The 14,281-nt window shown below is 47.1% G+C and overlaps 1 protein-coding gene across 4 annotated transcripts in view; it reads right to left on the bottom strand.

Moving 5' to 3' along the window:
• Positions 1–12,637, bottom strand: part of LOC149340876 ((3R)-3-hydroxyacyl-CoA dehydrogenase-like) — a 38,598-nt gene extending 25,961 nt beyond the window's left edge. For 2 of the 4 annotated variants that reach the window (XM_089549799.1, XM_089549800.1), the window contains exons 1-2: positions 6,791–6,904; positions 3,453–3,524 (exon numbers count right to left, since the gene is read on the bottom strand). In XM_089549799.1, the coding sequence (XP_089405925.1) occupies positions 3,453–3,524; positions 6,791–6,846 (128 nt within the window). In that variant the 5' untranslated portion in view covers positions 6,847–6,904. Of the gene's footprint in view, positions 1–3,452; positions 3,525–6,790; positions 6,911–7,041; positions 7,162–9,310; positions 9,363–9,830; positions 10,129–11,136; positions 11,287–12,402 lie in introns of those variants that run through there. The other 2 variants (XM_089549798.1, XM_089549801.1) reach the window with 2 other exon arrangements.
• Positions 12,638–14,281: the final 1,644 nt, after the last annotated feature.

The raw sequence follows: 14,281 nt of genomic DNA, 5'->3' as shown, positions 1-14,281 counted from the left end.
TGCACTACAACCTGATATTTGCACTACAACAATATGTGGCCTGCAAAGGGCCCGCAATATGGGATAAAGTATGGCGTATAGGTGAGCCTGCTACCTAAAGCTGTAGGATACCTGCTTGGAGGTATCCCGTAAAACGTAAGTACAAAGGAGGCCCATACGTGTTGCATGAACTGAACCAGTAGACAGAAGAAGGCCGTTAACGCAACCAGTAGTAATACGCGCCGAAAGCCGTATGACATACTAGATCCAGGTAAAGCATCTCTTTCCCCGCGAGAAGAGTTTATTCTCCTCGGATATTTTTCAGCCTCTTCTTAGACGTAGTACACGAGTGCTTGATAGACGAGAACGGAAGACATTCGGCTATCTCTGTGCGCCTGATGTTCAGCGTACAGAACAAAGGGTCTCGAACTGTTAAAACGTCAGCGGCTATCGCGAAGTTTTGCGGCGGTCTCGTCGTTGCTCAGCAATATTCCCGCATGAAACTGCGTAATCAGTCACGTGACTTACCACGAGTCCGGACAATAAAGGAGAGAGAGAGTGTGTGTGCTAGTGCACAAGGCAGCCGCATTCTTGCGCACTCTGCGGCGACCGCTAGGGGATCGTTGGGGTCCGTCCAAGCTGGCACGAACGTCATTGTACGAGAACGAGAAGGAAGGCTGGTGCCGATCGCATCGCGACCACTTCTCGAGCAACGCCAGTCTCGCACAATTCTCAACTGTTCATTTGTTGACGTCACTCCGGGCACACACGTGCTGTCTTGTCTCTCCTCCCGCTATTCACCCTCAGCCTCACTCACAAGCGTCGTTGCCGTCGAACAAGAGACTGACTGAGTCAATGAAAACACTTCACTGTATACATAAGGACTTGGTCGCTCTGCTGCGCGTGATACGCTCTCCTGGCGGTAAAAAGGCAGGAGTTCATGGAGTCGGGGTATCGGGGACAAGTTTAAAGGGCATTTCCCCTCCCCCCTCCGCAGCTAGAACCTCTTTTTTTTTTTGGGGGGGGGGGGGGGGGGATAAAGTCTTAAGAATTGGCTGTGCACATGGAACGCGCCCTAACAGTTCCTCGTAAATCTGTCCCGGAAGGTGTGCCCAGAAGGGCACCGGAGAACTAGCCCGAGGTCAAGTGTCTGCCTGCTGAGGGCGAGTGGCGTTCTGTTTTCTTATCTCCTTAAGAAAAACAAGCAGAGAAACAAGTTTTCGGCCGCATCTCCTCCTCGCGTTTATCTTGCACGCTACTCGCAACCGACCACAGGCAAGCGCATGCACGAGTTCGAAGTAACGCGAGACGGCTGAGGCGAGGCCGTGCGACTCGTGACGAACGCGTGGGAAACGGTTAACGCGGAAGGCATTTGCCGCCGCAACAGTTTACTGTGCACGTTGAAAGTCCAGACCGCGTGAGACAGGCTCCAGCTCGTCGCGAGCTGGGCTGTTCGATCGGCTCGAGGCCGTCACACGGCTGCGCAGCATGCACGCCGTCGAGATGTGGTACGCAGCTACAGTTCGCGAGATGCCCGCGACGATTGAAGCGAAGAAAAAGCGACATAGATTCAACTGGCACTAAGTACAACTCCACTGAATTTTCGTTCTTAGTACATTAGCAGAGCCAATTAAAGAGAGGTGTGCCAATATAGGAAAATTTCGAACAGCGAATCAAATATCCTTCTATTCGATGCGTCGAACGAATCGAATTCGCTCTGAAGTTTTCGAACACTTTTCAAATAATTGGCACGAAGTACGAATAAGGCCCGCCATCTTTTTTGCTCAAATATTCCAAAATTCCAAATATTCCAAAAACAGGGACCACACAGGGTTTAGCGCCGCGACGCGGTCTGTTCGTGTGGCGGCGCTCATAATGCTCATGTATGCCCACAGGCACTGCACGATGCCCAGGCAGATTAAGGAAACCCGGGCTTGATGCCTGATCTCGGAAGCCGTGGCTCATACGTAGCTCTCGCCCGTCTTATGTACTGAGATGTGGCGCTAGTTTAGTCTCTTCCATCGTCAGCGGCAAAAGGTACTTCCTATGCGTGTAACTTGATTCATCACCATCATTAGCAGCCTGTCTACGCCAACTGCATGGAAAAGGCCTCTCCCATGTCTCTGCAATTAACCCTGTCCTTTGCCAGCTGCGGCCGCAGTTTCCCCGTTATAGCTACAACTGCATAAGCAATAGCGCACTATAGAGGCGCCGCAGCTAGCGCTCCGCTGTTTCGCACGGAATATTCGCACAAGTGTCGAATATTCGTATAAATATTCTATTTCTGTTCTATTAGGTTCTCTCTCTATTCGATTTGTATTCAGTTCGGTTTTTAGCTCGACTCTTCGTATTCGATCCGGCTTGTTAAAAGCACTACATTTGAATCTCGCTATAACAAAGTTGAAAGACCAGGCGATTACTTCCTTATAGCCGTAGCTTCTTTATAGCCCGTGTTGATCGAGCTTCCAAGGGGAATCATTATTCCTTCGTTATATGCATTACATCGTTACAAACCGTTTTCTTATAGCAAGGTTCGACTGTACTCGCATACCCCCTCAAAAGTAAGAGGATTAAAGGAACACTGAGGGCAATACCGATAAATTTTTGCTCTTAGCAAAATCTGATAGTTGGGCTTTTCGCGGTGTATTGCCATTTTCTCAGCGGATATACGCGCATTTGTTGACAGATTTGTATTTGAAATTCGAATATTTTTTTACTGCTGCTCCGATTCAAACTCGTGACGTTGGTGATGATATCGAATGCATCGTGGAGGACTCTGACGGAAGGCAAAAGCGAGCTGTGCGCTCTAGCCTCAGAGACCCGCACGAAAAACTGCTCTTGTCGCCGCATTCAGAAATTTGCCTGTAAAACGGCCTGTGCCGTGACACCTGCCATTGATTTTTATCCTATTTTCTAGCTCACAAGGCCATCAATTTCAATCAAAGCTGCCTAGTTGACATTAAAAGACAGTAACCAACCGGTATAGGCCAACATCCCTCTTTCCTCAGTTTTCACTCAGAGTAAAAAAAAAAAAAAAGGAACTCTTCAAGAGGTGGCGTACGCACTATAATGTTCATTCGGAGAATTTTTCCCTTTTCTGGGAATTTGAGCAGTAAATGTCGGCGAAAAGGGGATGTTGTGCTGTTTCAGAGAAATTTGAGAACCAAACTAGACCCAGTCTTTTCATATTGCAGGAGTTTTTAAGTAGCAGCAAGAAAGAAATGGTCTGAAATGGAGAATTTTGAGTCTTAATTTAGAGAATTTTCCTTTATGGCAGGGAACATCGCTGCGCCCGCATGCAAGTCGAGCTCTTTAAATAGCTCTTTGTAATGCCAACGGGCATGGAGCTCTTTCTTTCAACTTTATTTTTCTTCACACCCGTTCATTCTTAATAATTCCATAGGTAAACTGGCTTTATCACAGCTCGACAAAGCTACAGGTTCGCGTAGCTTGAGCAGACGTCGGCTACTCACGTTACGTTGCCGAGGCTCTTGTACTTGATCGAGAAGGCATCGTGGACCGTATCCCTATTGATTTCCATGGCCCTGTTGCAAAATAAGCACCGAAGTTTGATTTATAAGTTTATTTTCTCCGCATCTTTTACTCCTCTCTGCCTTTATTTAGATTTTCTTTTTCATTATTATAAGTGGGCGCTCAAACTCCTCTTACTTAAATACACTGGGCGCGCAAGGCAAGGAAGGCTGTGTCCTGCTTATGGGGCGTATACCGAGGTACCGTCTTTGTCAAAAGTAACCAGGCTGCATGGTTTGCATCTAGCTTGTATAGTGGAGCCATTGTGGCTTCCATAAAGACCAAAAGTTGTTGGAAGGTAATAAGACCCCCAGTCCTCGCCTTTAACGACCATTTCAGATTCAGGGAAGCTGTAAGGGCTCCACCGTACGAGCTAGAAGCAAACCATACAGCCTGGTTACTTTTGACAGACTGTACATCTGCTTCTGCAATGTGGTGGCGCCTCTTCACCGTACTATATTGTTTTAGAACTGTATCTCCTTATGCCCACAGCCGAAACCCGCAAGCAACACTCGTCCCCCTTGCGATTTTTGCGACAGCAAAATTCCTGTATACGCAGCTGATCTGCGTGTCTCGTCTTTGTCGCAAAATAAAAATAAAAACAAAATGACCCAACGTGCACTCAGTACCGCCGAGTGAGGGTAGTCGTTACGTTGCTTTGATGTCACTACACCTGCAACTCTTAAGAAACAGCCCTATCTCGGGCGTTAAGTCCGGTTTTCTTATTAAAACGTTCGAATAGCTCAGATCAGGATGAAATTTCATCAAGCTACTGTCTATGGTGGCTGCTAAAGAATTTTTATTGCAATTGCTGATCACAGCACACTTTCTAAGTTTCACTTTTACTGTTCCGTATAGATCAGCTAGCAAAGAAAAAATTGTAAAATATGTAATAACACAACAAAATTCGCACCTTAAGATAATCTTTGGGTGCAACTATCGCGCTGGTTGAGTAAGGTTTGCAAAATACTTATTTCTTCCATGGTGGCACAACTAAGAAAGCGTATTAGATTAAACCAAAGAAAAGACGGGCACTTGACTGACCGCGTCCAGAAGCTCCAGTCTTATTTACTTCTCTTCACTGGTAACGCTTTTGGCGCTGTTTTCGTCGGTGAAGTATATCTGACCAACTGGCCCTTCAATAAACCCTGTTAATAACGACGCAACACAGAATGTAAGACACAAACTCCGTCCACTTCAAAAGCTTTAAAATGTTCAGTTCAGAGAACTTTAACGTTAATTTCAATTTCAAAAGTTTCATAATGCCCTACTTTAAATACGGTAATATACTTATTTCATAAGCACTTTAAAACTACAAATAAAACCGCTTCCAACAGTCATTCAGGTTTCAACTTCTGGTATCACATGCAAAAAAAAATAATTCAAGTCGGCCAACCAGTTGGCCTGTAGTGATAACCAATGCGACGCATTTCGTATATTTGAACAGAACAGGCCTGCTGAAAAAAAGTTATATGATGCAATAACCTCATAGAGGCTTAATCATATAAAATCATAGAATCTGAATGATATATCACACAATTTGTATGATATTCTATGACATCTCTGTGATGACTGTATGATTTTACAGGATTGTATGACATTTGTATGATAATCTTCTGTGATTTGTATGATAAGTCTGTGATTTTTGTATGATAAACTGTATGAGTTTATTGCATCAGGGGTAGCGGCAGTGTTCCGACTAAATAGTAAATAGTTATCAGTAATAAATTCGGCGGACGCAAAATATATTTTCATTTCTCGGCACAACTGGCAGTGGCACAAAACTGGAGGAACGTGGCGCACTACCGACTACGGAGAGACAAGTGTGGACAGCGCTCTGAAAAGTTGTCCTCGGGGCGTCAAATCAAAACTGCGATCGGCCTCGCACGTGCCACAGTAGTCGGAAACTTCGGAGCCATGGCGACAGCTACTTCTCAAGGCGAGTCGCCGTCACGGGTACAAGCCACAAACATAAGAAGTAAGGGGGGAGCAAACGTAAAGAGTGTTGTTCAGCATTTCAGCCGCACATAAGAAATTTGTCATACGAGAACGTATTTTGCAAAACTGTCGAGAGATGACGTTTCCTGTAGCCCGAGAACGAACCGCGACATCCGAGCGTCTAGCGACGTGGATAAGATACAACCAGTAACCGGCACGTGGCAATGGCACCATCGCCGGGGAAGGCAGCATACGATGCCAGCGCGAGAAGCACGACGAAGACACCCGGAGAAAACGGGCGCTCTGCCGACTTCGGACAGATGAGCTTCTTCTGGTGTCTCTCATTTATATTTGGATTCTTTAAAAATTAGCTGATACACCGCTAAACATTAGCTGTGACTTCAGCCGTTTGCAGACTGCCCATAGAAACTAATACATTCTGTCGAGGCTTTCAACTACGTTGTCATATGCTGCACCTTCCGTGGTCTTCTACTTCATCCTAGACCGCCTATATAAAATGAATAACATGTCCTTCTGCTTATGCAGAAGCATATCCAGTAAGGGAGTAATTACTCGTTAGCGTTCACCCAAGGGCCGCCATCCCCGGTTCAGGGCAATTTTTTCTCCAGGTGATAAGTTTCTGAGGAAGCTGCATAGCTTTCATTTGTAGTCCTACGACTGCGTTCGAATAGACTCTAACGAGTAATTACTTCCTTATTTTCAGTATCCTCTACCTTGGGGGATTCTCCTAAATGCATTACAGTAAATGTATGCAGTGTACTCCATGCATGGCCATGACGTACAGTGGTGAGAAATATGAGAGGTAACAAAGTTTGAGAATTACTTATTGATTACAAGCAAAGTTTTTATTACTGCCCTCTAACTAGTTTTTCTCTTGGCGTATACACCTAAAAATCAGTCTCAAATTTCGTAGAAAAATAATCACAAAATTCAAGACGTTATTCAAAAACTTTGTTCCCTCTCGTATTTCTCACGATTGTACACTGCATAAGGCGTATCTGCAGTTTACGATTTTAAACGCAAGGGTGATAATTATCATCTATGTCAGCTTGGGTTGGTTTCGTTTATGGGGTTTAACGTCCCAAAGCGACCCAGGCTATGAAGGACGCCGTAATGAAGGGCTCAGGAAATTTCTACCACCTGAGATTGGGTCTGTATTATTATTATGCAGGAAAGCTTTGCATTACGCACGCAGTAAAGGTGCGGGGAAGTGAGGCCATGAAATTGGATCCGCGGGCGCAATAGTGCTGCCGCCAAGATCTGGCATGTGAACCTCATAGAGTGTACTTCTATAAGGCTACAAAGAAAACAAGAGACTCACAGCCGCCGCATGTGCATGAAGTAAAGCACGACGAAGGCAAAAACGACTTCGATCATGGCGACCGGGAGGAAAGCCGTGCTCCAGGAGAGGAATGTCACCACATCGAGCTTGGGGAATCGCCTGCAAAGATAAACACGTCAGACTATAACGCCTGCAAGTTTTCTAAACATTGCAGGAGATCAAAGTCCTGGAAAAATTTTCATAAGCGTGAAGAGGAACAATTCCTGTACGTGTCGCGAGTGTATACGTACGTCATCAGGATCATCTTGGTGAAATAGTTGGTGATGGTGCCGCTCAGCGCGCCAACAGAGCCGAGACTGGCCGTGTAGGCGACCGTGATCAGCAACACCTTGCGGATCTTGATGAATTTCCTGCGGACGCGGCGGCATACGAATTGTATCAAAGGTGCAATTTGCGGTTCTGCAAAGAGCTACAAGGTCTTCTAAGTGCAGCGCGAATGGAGGGGAGGGGGGGACAAGTGCAAAGAGCCCTCACTGCGTAGAACAGCCACAGGCTTGGAAGGCTGGTTGGTTTATGGGGTTTAACGTCCCAAAGCGACTCAGGCTATGAGAGACGCCGTAGTGGAGGGCTCCGGAAATTTCGACCACCCGGGGTTCTTTAACGTGCACTGGCATCGCACAGTACACGGGTCTCTAGAATTTCTCCTCCAAAGAAATTCAGCCGCCGCGGCCGGGATCGAACCCGCGTCTTTCGGGTGAGCAGCCGAGCACCATAACCACTGAGCCACCGCGGCGGCTTTCAGGCTTGGAAGGCGGCGCTGCAGTCGCTGTCGCATTTACTAATTATGAGCCAATGACTTATACTAATGAGCAATCCGCAATGATTATACATGTGGTTTCTGATATGCGATCTTCTCAAACTTTAGAGCGCGTTCACACATGTACACATCACGTGCGAAAAAAGACCCGCGCCTCCATTTTGGCCAGCAATTAAGAAACCTTAAATGAAACAGCGGACAAGTCTACGTCTTGCAACCACATGGCTGGTGCCCAGATGTATACCCTCTTTTTTTTTCTGTAGATGATAAGAAACACAACTTGTCATCGTCTTTTACGCGAAATCCTCGTTCCTGCCAGAATGTGGTTTGGTTTGGTTTATGGGGTTTAACGTCCCAAAGCGACTAAGGCTATGAGAGACGCCGTAGTGGAGGGCTCCGGAAATTTCGACCACCTGGGGTTCTTTAACGTGCACTGACATCGCACAGTACACGGGCCTCTAGAATTTCTCCTCCAAAGAAATTCCAGCCGCCGCGGCCGGGATCGAACCCACGTCTTTCGGGTCAGTAGCCGAGCACCATAGCCACTGAGCCACCGCGGCGGCTCCAGAATGTGGAGCAGATGCATTAAGCCGTCTGTGGATGCAACAACGGTTCCTGCATATTGTGTGGAATGGCGCAAACGGACGAAATACAGAAAGAACAAGGAACATAACGCACGAAAGAAAGGAAGAACAAGGAACACACGTGGGTGTTCCTTGTTCGCACCAGTTCAACAAGGATACAGTTATCTTTTGTCGTAAGAACAAAAGCATTTTTAGTATCGGGCATAAATACTGTCACGACGACAAACTGTTGACCTGCAGCATTTTATGTTGCAAAGCGCTAAATGTATCTACTCGTAAGCGGCTCTGTCGTAGCTACATAAAATATTGTCGCCGCGACAAGTGACAAGACAGCACAATTTTTTGCCGCTTATCAATACCATTTTTGAAACGAAATAATTTTCTATCGCCATTTTGCAGCTGTACCTGCAAATGTGTCTATCTAGATCCGCATGCTATCGATGATTATTTCACGAATTGATGCTATTCCTTTTGTTTTACATGTTTTTATCTTTTTGATTATGTATTGGGATGGTGTCAAGCGTAAACGAAATGCTGTCAGGCGTAGCCCAAGTTTAGTGCCTCGTCACCGGTAGGGAGGTCTGCGGCGAGTATGTTTGGGACCTTTCTAACAGTAGCCCCAAAGGAATGTGGCCTACAGAAACTATCATTATGTGCGTTCATTTGCATTTGAAGTAAGAAGGAGATTTTCGTGTTCTCAAGCTTTACTTTATTCCAGCCCTTCACTGCACAAGGTAGGACCAGAATGGTCAGAGTTTCGGACAATCATAAAATAATTTGTTCCCGCAGCTTTCATTCTACTATACCGGTTGTAGAGACAGATGAACAAAGCACGGCACGATTACGAGTTGCTGATGCGAATGATTCAGCGTTAGCTGGCTTTGGAGCGTGAATAAATGGAGACAGATTGGATATTAGAGTGGATGCGCTAATCGTTAAGCCACCGCGGTAGTGGCCCAGTGTTTAGAGCATCCGCTTCGTATGCAGGAGGATCTGGATTGAAGGTGCTAAGCTCGTAAATGAGAGGTGCCTTTTTACCGGTGGATGCCCGGAAGTTTGCTTGCGGACACCGACGCCAAAGGCGTAAAACTGAAGAGAAATCTAATAACAGCTAATATTGTAAAATACATGAAATATGAAATAACGTGGCTTACTCACGTCGTTATTTGCCGCATTTGCACTTCGTCCAAGTTGAGAGCCTGGGCGATATCTGTGCAGCCAGAGAAGCAAAATTAAGTACTGCGTGCTGAAAGGAACGTACCGCGGCCAGCACGCTTCATATGCTCTATATGCACCTACTTCTCCTATTGGAGTTAAAGAACGCATTAATAATCACTTCAGCACAAATGCGACAAATTCCACGACCATTATAGCAAACAAAGGATATTTAATTTCCGCCCAAATTAATAGCTTTTTTTTTGGGGGGGGGGGGGGGGGGGCATTAAAGATTCTATCCGCGTCCCAAGCTTGCCCTTGGCACAAGGGTGTATAATACGCGATCTGAAGCGCGCTCGATTCTCACCCAAGCACACAACTTGTTATTGCAGGTATACAAAGTACCCTCAGTTACGGCAGTGCAGTGTGTGGCGCCGAGGTCTATTGCTGTGAACCCGTGCTACATGCTCTTGCCCTTGTCACAAGAAAGGACATAATGGTTGATCGACCGGAGGTCGCTTACACGAGACGGACGGCTTCCTGATGGCGTTGGCGCCGAACTGGAGCACGTACATGTCCTTCATGTATATGTAGTGTATCTCGTGCACCGTGGCGTCCACCACGGGCACCATGATGTCCACCGTGGCGCTGTTCTTCAGCAGCAGCGTGATGAGGAACGTGGCGGCCGCGTAGCCGGCCATGATGTTGCGCAGCGAGTGGCCGAAGCGCTGCAGGACCCACAGCGCGATACGCGTGTGCAGGTTGGTCGTCTCGATCGCCATCGACATCATGATGGCCGCCAGCGTCAGCAGCACCGTGTTCTGAAAGTAAGCACGATGCGGGGGGGAGGGGGGAGGGGGGGGGGGTTAACACGGGGAGAATAGGGCGCCATTTGTTGCGCTCTTCGTCACTGCCTTAAGGAGGCAACATAATTATGCAAATGAAAAAAGCACTCCCCTTGTAGCCCATGCTTTCATTACTTTTAAAAGGCATCAACATTTTAACCAGGACCTATTATAAGCCCTCCTTTACACCCTACCAGTTATCAGAAAGTGAACGAGGACAGTATCTACTCTTCCCATGCGGAGCCTCTGACGCCACGGCTCACGCTCTATGCTGAAGGCTGCAATGCCAGTCCCATAGCCTTTCAGACTTTCTCACATAAACCTGGCATACCTCGTTGGCGTCGTCCTTCCTGGCTGCCCCGCCCAGTCGCGCCTTCTTTACGAAACAGAATGACAACGAGAAGCTCACAGCAAAAGTTATTACGGAACGTGGTCGTTTTCTGATATGCAAGTCCAATAAGATTACGTAAGCAGCTAGGTAGCCCACGAATTACTTGAGGAATAAAATGCAGGGTAGAATCGGTAGAATCGATTCCAAGAAAGGTAAAAGCGACGTGTGATATTGTGCTGTAGCATCCCGGTGCATTCAAATTTCTCGTGTGTACTTATACCAACATCCGCCTCTTCACGTCGAAACAGCTTGAATGTGCTCAATCAGCGTTTGACCTCAGCAAACGCTATCACAGCTCGCTTTAGGTACCAGAGATGTGCAGGTGCACTTGAAAAGATGTGACGTGGTAAGCAGCCAAGCACGGAGTTGTCCAGTCGTTTATCTGCGATCAATGATACTCAACCCAAATCAATTTAGACTAGCCCCACGAAACGCAGCGTTAGTAGAGGCGAAACCGCAGGACTTCCCCTCTGTCGATATGTCTGCTCGACGACGAGAAAGTCCAGATGATCCACTGACCCGAAAGATCGCCAATAAACGCACTAAGTTTGCCCGCTTGCCGTATGCACTCAAAAGCCGCTAAGTACACTCACGTTCATGTACAAGCCGACCACGTGGTCGTAGCCGATGATGCGCATCGCGGGAAGGTACAGCAGTGGCATCAGCGCCGTCACGCCCATCGGCAGCGTCCGGGTCACCCAGTTGATGAATACCAGCACCATCACGTACGCACACCGGGTCTTCTGTAGCGAGACAAGGCATATCATTACAGGATTGCACGACCGCCAAAGAGACTACCGAGACAGCCTACCGGAATGGCCGCTGAAGGTCTGTGCTGCCTAATTTTGTCCATGCGTGCAAGGGAAAGCTATGAAAGAGCCTCACCCTACTTAGGGATGAATAATGGCAAAAGGCGGGCCAGTGTGTTTTGCATCGTGTTTATTAAAGTGTGTTTACCATATTTACCTGCGTCGGAATAACGCTTAGTGGGAGCATATGTGCAAGACCATGCGACTGAATGTACTCTTTTCCGACCACGGGCGGGAGAATTCGTTGCTGGTGTTGCACAGCTCGTTCTTTGTTCGGCTTCCTCGTACGACATTACCGGCGGTCCCTCGCCAAACAGTGGGTCAAAATGGAAGTTAGTTGATACGTCTGCGAAGCTAGGTGCTACGTTATAAGATAGGAAGTCGGCTGTCCCTTTCGCATTACTCTCTGGTGCGCCATACAGCGTGCACCTAGCTCAGGGCTAGACTATGCACAGAGTGAGAAGCTGGTCCTCATTCGAGCGAGAATTACAGCGTTCATGGAATAAACTTTACAGGCACCTTGCAGATGAAAGACAATCGACACAACAGATATCCTTGCAGCATTTTGGAACATGACCTTGCCGTAACAACTTAGATTCTTGTCGGGACAAAAGAAGAGTATGTCGTAAAAACAGCCTGCTGTAGTATTCAGCAGTCGCTTGTTCTCACAACAGACACTTCTGTCTCGACGACATGCAACTGAGTGACACAACAAAAATTTTTGTTGTTACAACAGAGTGACAGAAAACTTGCGTCGCATTTCGGGACTATGGTGTATATTTTTTTTGCTGATGTTAATTATCTTCAAGAAGAAACTTGAATAGCGGAGGCACAGTAAAAAGTTTCTTAATTTGGCAGTTCTCATTTGAACAATAATCGTGTGTACACTATAAGCATGCTGCTGGCTGCTGCATAGTATAGATGTATGCAACGGCTTATCGTTACTGAGAGCAGCAAGCATTTGTGGCAACTAATTCGGCGACACCTCTTTATGACACCGGCACCGATTACCTCAAGAGTGAAGTAACAGTCAGTCGAGTCCCTTCTCACCGGCGTGTTCTGGAAGACGAAGAGCGGTAGGAGCAGTATGGGCGTCAGGTAGGTGGCGATGAGTTTGATGTGGAAGCGGCTGTGCAGGATGGACTTCTTGCTGTTTCTCCTCTCTTTCTGCTGCTGAACTCCGTCGGCGGGTTCGCCCCCCATGCCGATGTCGGGCACTGGCGGGTCACGGGAGTCCATCGTTGTTTCTCTCGTGGGCACGGTGACGAAGAACTTGTACAACTCGAACTGCCGTGGTTTAAAAGACAACAATGCGGAAGTTCCAGCTGGCGGGGCCGATGCAACCATGGCTTAGAGAGCCGTCACGGAGTCTTTTCTTGACCTCTGGGGTTTTCAGCTCAAGAGAACAAACCGAACGGTACTAATTAATCTTCCCTCGTGTTTGTGGTGGTTCGCTCCAACCGCTGGCGGCGAAAGGCCAAATGATCAGCAAGAACAGCCGCACTCTTTTATTCCCATTAGAGGGAATATCTCTCGCACTGCCTTTATACAATTATTAATTGACTTTTACGTGACAAAGCTAAGCTCGCACTGAGATTCGTCATTGTGGAGAATCCTCGCCTGCGGTTCTGTAACGTGTAATGAAATCTCAACACAGGCGCTTTTCCATATCATCTCCATCGAAAGGCAGGCACCGCAGCCGGAACAAAACCTACGAACTACAGTTCTGAGCAGCAGAAAGCACATCTACCGTGTCGAGGGATTACGGTCGCTGCAAGCAGACTTTCTTCCCGTTCGCCCACTGCGCGGCCCGCTACAAAGGACTAGGCATTTAAAGTTGGCAGTTTCACAGCATTAAGAGTATTTTAATTACTCAACAAGCCGCTTAGGTTGTAAATGAATATATAGAGTTTTACAATCACACACGAACACAAATTTTTGTTTAAACTCGGCAGGTGTTCAGTTGAAACGCATGAGGCGCTCTGCATAAAGCGCATGGATTTCGTCCTCGAGCGTTGCCGCAGTGTTCTTGCTTGTTTGAACGAAGCGGCATAACCTGCATCCTTGTGGATGTAAGTGCTTTTTTTTTATGAATATCTTTTTCACCCGATGACTCTCCTCTACGCGATTTTTGTATTTCGCCTCGGCTGTTACGGGCAGCACTTACGAAAGGGTGCCACAGTGATATAGGTAATTTTGTGACATACATCAATTATCGTTTTAATTTTCCGCCTCAAGATATATACGAGCTCTCGCCGCAAGCTTGAGGCAAGCAATGCCAATTACAGATTACGAAACAGTTTGTGCGTTGCTCATGGATGGGGCGGTAAGGAGGTAGGGGCAGTCCTATTTTCACAATGCATAAAAAAAAACGCGGGCCAATGTGGTTCTCTGAAGGAAAATTTCGCTCTTAGAGGTAAGGCATGGACGGTACCTCCCTCTCCCCTTTTAAATGCGCAATAGCAAGAAACAAGATAGAGCACAGCTTCCACGTCCAGTGAATCATGTAACAAGGAGCCCACTTAAACGTCCTGACAGCAACGCTTCGTTTAGTCGTCTGTCCGCTAGCGACGGAGAAAACGTAGGGGAAGGCTTGCGGCAGATTCTGAATTTACGACTTCACAGTCTAGCCAGTTCAGATAGGGGGCTTGACGGCAGATATTTCTAAGCATGTGCCTGCTACACGATCCTCACCTGATCCGAGCTTGTCCTTAGGTGCAAGCATGCGTTCTTAAGTCGCTAATGATTTATTAAATTATGCATCATATAACTAGTATGTGCTTACGAAAACTATCGGCTGGTGCGGTAGAACGATTGTTTTCCTTCGATTATATTGCGTCACTATCACCCACCCCACCGACTGGCAAATGACGGTGGTATCTGGCGGCCTGCCTAGGCTATAGCGTGGTGTCGCTCGAGCCAAAGCTGG

This window comes from Amblyomma mixtum, chromosome 6, assembly GCF_055824585.1.
Source record: "Amblyomma mixtum isolate Tamu chromosome 6, ASM5582458v1, whole genome shotgun sequence".
Classification (NCBI taxonomy): Eukaryota; Metazoa; Arthropoda; class Arachnida; order Ixodida; family Ixodidae; genus Amblyomma; species Amblyomma mixtum.
The sequence above is the reverse complement of the archived record's forward strand: the minus strand, read 5'-3'. Positions and strand labels throughout refer to the sequence as shown.